At 47.9% G+C, this 6,000-nt stretch overlaps 1 protein-coding gene across 2 annotated transcripts in view; it reads left to right on the top strand.

The window, feature by feature from the left end:
- Positions 1–338: 338 nt before the first annotated feature.
- The window catches only part of Ube2h (ubiquitin conjugating enzyme E2 H), an 85,305-nt gene continuing 79,643 nt past the window's right edge, over positions 339–6,000 (top strand). Inside the window, exon 1 of one of the 2 annotated variants that reach the window (XM_052173373.1) lies at positions 339–836. In XM_052173373.1, coding sequence (XP_052029333.1) covers positions 784–836 — 53 coding nt within the window. In that variant the 5' untranslated portion in view covers positions 339–783. The remainder of the gene's footprint in view (positions 837–6,000) is intronic. The other variant, XM_052173372.1, reaches the window with a different exon arrangement.

Genomic DNA, 6,000 nt, shown 5'->3' with positions numbered 1-6,000 from the left:
GGGAATTTCCAGATTTGGATGCCAGTCTGAGTAATTGCCACTTTGGCCTCCTCCATATCCAAACAGCCTTTGTAACACTGTTGAGAGGGTGGTTCATAAAGCACATGAATGTGACTATACTGCCATTATTTACTACCATCGTTTATGTTGATGGTAACGACACTGGCAGTTGAGCGATGAAGTGTGTGGGGAGGTTGGGGGAGGGGGCGGAGGGATGCAGGAGGGCAGGAGAAAGAGGAACTACATCTCCCAGAATTCCCGTGACAAGCTTACACCGTGACTACGAAGCTCCTCCCCTACCACCGGCGCCCCGCCCCTCAGATGACGTCACAGAGGTGACATCACGGCGCCTAGAGCGAGGCTAGGGTAGAGAGGCCGACCGAGCTGGAGTCGTCGGCTTGTGGAGGAAGCAGCTGGGAGCTGGCGAGAGCGTGAGCGGGCGGGCCGGCGAACGAGCGAGCGCAGGCGGGAGGGAGCGGCGCACGGCGCGGAGCAGCGGGAGCCCGGGCCGCGGCGAAGCCTCCGTCGGAGGGCAGCCCGAGCGGGCGCCTCGGTCCCCGCCCCCACTCGGCGGGGCAGTGCCCGGTGTTCCCCCGTGCGGGGGGCGGCGGCGGCGGCTGAGCGGACCCCACGGGACCGCGCGGGTGTTGCCACCTCGGCCGAGGAGCCGGCGAGGCCGCGGGGCCCTGCGAGCTGGGCCCGGGGCCCGTGACAGACGGGCCGAGGAGGGGAGAGAGGCGGCGGCGGCGCAGGCGACGGGGAGGCAGCGGCAGCGGCGACACCATGTCATCCCCCAGTCCCGGCAAGAGGCGGATGGACACGGACGTAGTCAAGCTGTATCCTTCATGGAGGGGAATTCGGACTGCGTGTGGGGCGGGTGGGGGTGCCCAGTCGAGGGCTCCGGGGCACTCCAGGCCACTGGCCGCGCCTCCCCTCCCTCCCCCGGTGCCTACGGCGGCCCTTTGGCACCTCCCCGGAGCCGAGGGCTTTTTCAGTCCCTCTTTATCTGCAGCCCCCCGAGATGTGCGTTGTTCTTCGCCCTCCCTGCACCCCCACCCCCCGCCCCAGCCCCTGACTTTCTCTCTACGACGTTTGGATTCCTAAGACGGCCCTTCCTTAGGGGTGTGTGTGGGGGGCATAACTAGCCGCCTCCTTCGGCACCGGGGCTCATCTTCAGGGTCTTTGCTTCCTGTTTGCTAGCTTTGGGTTTATGGACTCATAGAAATTCCTGAGAGGGAAGTCAGTCAGTCTCTCTCTCTCTCTCTTTCTCTCTTTCTCTCTCTCTCTCTCTCTCTCTTTCGGTGTCCCGGTTCCTTCCACTCACGGTGCTGCTTAAACTGGGGTAACTCAAGCGACCTTCTTTATCCCTAATTCCTTTCTATATTAGGAAGAGAGTAGTCTGCCCAGGGCCCCCTCTTGTAATAAAGAGCTCCGTGTGTTTTAAATCAGACACTCCTATTAAGCCTTCTGGTCTGGAGAACCTTCCTGTTTTTCTTTCTACTGACAAAGCCTATCCCACTCATAGTGCATGCAGTGAGGACCCCCAGGTCTTCTTAGCAGGCCAGCCACCCTCCATATTGTGGAACTGACAGCTGGGAGGAAGGAGAGAAAGGAGCCCCGGAACAAAATAGCCACTTGAACGAAACTCCCTCTGTGAGGGTCTGGTTCTTGGGACTGCTTGCCCTGATCTGGGCCAAGTGACCTTTTATTTTTCCACCCCTTCCCCCAACTTTATGTACACCCGAGGTTGCAGTGGGAGAGCTGTAACTGATAAGACTCCTCCAGGCAGTGGTTTTGGTTGGAATCCAGGCTGATTTTTTTCATGACCAGTAGAGAAATTCGCGAAGGTTCCTAAGACAAATCGAGTATTTAAAAAAAAATGTTTTTATTTTTTGAGGGCTAATTTTGAGGGTGGGGGTGAGAGCCTAGTGTTGTAAATAGCTAATCCCCAGGGAGAGGGTGAGGGGGGGCGGTAGTGTGTGAAAGGCTGTTAACCAGTCCTGTCTCCTGTTTCTCTTTTCTGCCTCGCCCCCATCCCCCAACCATTTCCCCCGTTGCAGGATTTTGTTTATATAACTCAAGTTGTTTGTCTAGATTCTTCAGGTGAATTCCTTCTTTTATTTGTTGCTGTTTATTTTTTATTTTTCCTAAACATTAGTGGTAATTGTCAAAAACTCAGTTATGGAATTTGCTGAAGTTTTTTAAAAGTAGTTTTTGCATAGGATTTTAACTTGGGGGATGGTAAGAAAGTTGCCTAGGCAAGAGTTTTCTTTTTTGTTTTTAAATTTTTTTTTGGATTAATCCATCTTTTCAGGAATATGAACATATTTTTTTTTCCTTGACCAGGGGAGATCTGGCTAGAAATTAAGAATAGTGGTAAAGCTCTCAAGTTTTAGTTAGGATTTGGACTGTAGAATTTGGGGGAAGAGCAGTAAGAAGCACCAGAGTGCAGCCTCTAAGAAAGGGTATTAATGCTAGATACACACCTAGGCACATGTGAAATCAACTCTTTATGGGCTGCTTGTGGCTGTGATTGTTTTGTAAATGCGTGAGTGATACAACAAACGCTGGCTTTTCAAACTGCTGGAAAACCTGTAACCGTGACTCTGTACAGTCTACACAAAGCAGTTGGGGGGGCATTATTTTTGTTTAGAAACTAGGAAATGCCATGGTGCTAGACTTAGGAGTTATTTTTGACGTGAATTGAGAGTTTGAGAGTTACCATCACACCTAATGCAAATTTCACCCTAATGTACAATTGGGATGGAGTGGGGGAGTGAATTCCAGCTGTTTTTGATCGATGTCAGATCCTGAAATTACGTTCATACATAGATTTCTGAAAGATTGAGGATAAAGAGTGAGGCCTAACTTGACCCGCTGCCTTTCCCATACAGTGCCTTTTGTTCACATAGTAGTTGTGGCATCTAGAATGATTACCGCATTTAGGAGTCCGGGTGTGGGGGGTGGCTAGTGTGGGGGGCGGCGAGGGAGAGGGAAACAAAGAACAGCAGGGTGTCTCTCTTTCCCCCTCTCCTAAGTGGCTTATTTCATAGCTTATTTTTAGTAGAAGATGAAGAAAGGCAAAGATGCCTTGGCTTCTGTTCTTTCCCCACCTCCCTTGCTGACAAAAGAAAGCAGAGCTCTTTAAAATTGTAGATTTCTGAGATAAGAGGACAACAGTTTTGGTTTGAAAGCTAGAGGCTACCTCTGCTTCAAGTTTATTTTCTGGTTTAATGTAGTTTGGGAGTTAAAATTTTTCGGATTTCCTTTTGTGTGTGTGTGTATTGTGGAGGTGAGAGATTTTATGGCATCCTTTCTCAGTTGAATTCACATCAGTAGGCCCAAGTGCAGTTTACAATTTTGGGGTAAGATATACTTAATGAAAATTTTAAGAGCGAATTCCCCAGTCTGCTAAAGATGGGTACAATCGCCTGTCAGTGCTGAGGGTTAAAAATGAAAGATGGTGGTAAGGAAGTAGAAAGGAAAGGTCTGAAGGAATGTCTGGTACTTGTCGTTGTCCTCCGTGATTTCTTTGGTAGAGGCTGATAGCCAGTTTCATCGATGTCTTCTGTTTCAGCCCATTTTTGGCTGTCTTCTGGGCATAATTACACTACAAGGATTTACAGCCTGGCAGCAACCTATATTGTAGGAAAGTAGCGGTGTGGGGGTAGGGAGAGAAGAGGGCGTGTTACTAACTGGTCACTGCTTTCCAGCACCTTGCAGACGTGGTCTCCTCAGAGCCAGTGATACTTCTTTTGTGGTGGGTTGGTAGGATAGCTGACTCCCAAGTTATGCAGGGAGTGAGTGTTTTGCACCGATGCACTTAATCTGCTGGGCGATTATGCTCTGAAACTCTGACTCATTCATTGTTTCTCTTCTGATCCTCGGCTGAGGGTTGTGCAAACCTCCACCGGAGCCTAGAAACTGATTTACATGACTTTCGGGTGCTGGGGAATAAAAACCATTTGTCTTTAGCTTAGGTCCTGTAAAATGGTCTTGGATAGTGCAGCCATTTGCTTGCCAGTGTCAGGTAGATGGCCAGCCTTGAGAGGAACCCAGGACCAGCAACCTTTGAGGTTTCCATCGGCAACCACTGATTATTTAGATTGTCTGAGAACTGGGACTCTGGTGACCTTAAGTGTGATTTGCCCTAAAGGAATATTGGTTGAAGTTCTCCCTGGTGGAGGAACAAACAGCTCAGGTTACATGGGTTTCCTTGTTGGTGGGGGTGACTGTCTCGCCCTGTTGCACAGCTCTGGTGAGCCTTTTATCTGTGAACCAGTGCCCCTGCTGAAGGCTAGAGCTGCTTGTTTTGGAAAAGCATATGCAGGCAAAAGGCCGCAGGCTCTGCTCCTTGCAGCTCATTGGCTGCTCTGTTACTACCCGGAAAAGGAGGAGGGGTGGAGCTACCAAACAGCTGATGGGAGTGTGTGACAAGAGTGTGTTTACATACAAAAGAGGTGGGGGCTGGGGAGGCCTTGAGCTGCTGACAGAACCAAGGGTATTTTCAAGGGGCGGGGGAAAGAAGGAAAACCTGTACTCAGATTCAAGAAATGTTCAGAAAATTAAACTAGAAAACTGAATCTTATCATAATGGGGACTTGGCACACCCTTCTATTGCTGTAATATTTGGAAATTTTAGAATACTGTGACTTTTCAAAGATTGTCTTTTCCAGGAGATCTCAGAAACAAAACAGGATTTGCTGTTTTAAACGTCCTTAAGTGACTTAGAGTTGGGGTTAAAGGTGTGGTGGGGAATGGACCTCCAAAGCTCTAAGCTTGCTAGAATTTACAAAAAAGCTGGTGGCTGCTGTAGGGCTTCAGACATTTTCTCTAAATATTTGTGCACTGTTTTTGTGTCATGCACTGTGTGTTTATGTGGAGGGGTTATGAGAAGTTGACTGTGGTGGACATAGTACTTATGGAACTAGTTTTTAAATTGTTCCTTTAAACCAGGATGTCGATCAGCATTGTATATTACACCTTGGTTTTTGAATACTTAGTATTTTCAGACTTGATCTTCCCATCCCTTGCCAGCTGTGGTCTTCCCACCCCTTGCCAGCTGTGATCTCTCACACCTTTAGTCCCATTGATTGGGAGGCAAAAGCAGGCGGATTTCATGCCCAGGGCTACAGAGAGACCCTGTCTCAAACAACAACAACAAAACCTGATTTTTTTTTTTTTAACGACAAGGTAAAAAGTAATCTTATGAAGATATATATGGGCATCCGAATGCCTTTTTTTAAAACATTAAAATAAAAGCATTGAAATGTGATTCCATTTTTCTCAGACTTTAACTTGGGCATTTTTGTTGCTAGTCAGCAGTTATTCTAGCCCCAAGTTATTCATTGTTCAGTTTGTGTTCAAAGTGTAGACAGTCTTTTAACCAGCCCCGTGTCCATTGGCAACCTGTGGTTGACCCCTCATTTCCTGTGGCTTCTCTCTTCAGTTGAAGAGATGAAAGAATAATTTTATGGTCTTAAAGCTAAAAGTTGAAAACTTGGCAGCTCCCAGTGTTTTGAATTTGTCTTCCCTGCATAGATTTTGGTGACACAGGAATTATTATAGCACTTATTTTGGTAGACCAGGAACCTCTGTGAGTTTTGCAGTAAAGTGGTAAAATACAAACAGGCTTACAAATTCAGCTTATATGAGAAAAAAATCTTGTGTAGGTGTGACCTGTAAGAGACCCTTTCTCGGGGCTGGAGAGATGGCTCAGTGGTTAAGAGCACTGACTGCTCTTCCGAAGGTCCTGAGTTCAAATCCCAGCAACCACATGGTGGCTCACAACCATCTAAAATGAGATCTGATGCCCTCTCCTGGAGTGTCTGAAGACAGCTACAGTGTACTTACATATAATAAATAAACCTTTTAAAAAAAAGAGAGAGACCCTTTCTCTCTGGGCATGAATTAAGGTGATCTGGTTTGTTAGTTTGGGTAGTGTTGTGACTTCCCTGCACCCTGACTGGTGTTTATACACACATACAGTTGGGATCTCAT

Source organism: Apodemus sylvaticus, chromosome 2, assembly GCF_947179515.1.
Source record: "Apodemus sylvaticus chromosome 2, mApoSyl1.1, whole genome shotgun sequence".
Taxonomy (NCBI): Eukaryota; Metazoa; Chordata; class Mammalia; order Rodentia; family Muridae; genus Apodemus; species Apodemus sylvaticus.
Note: the sequence above shows the minus strand (reverse complement) of the source record. Positions and strands in the feature narration are given on the sequence as shown.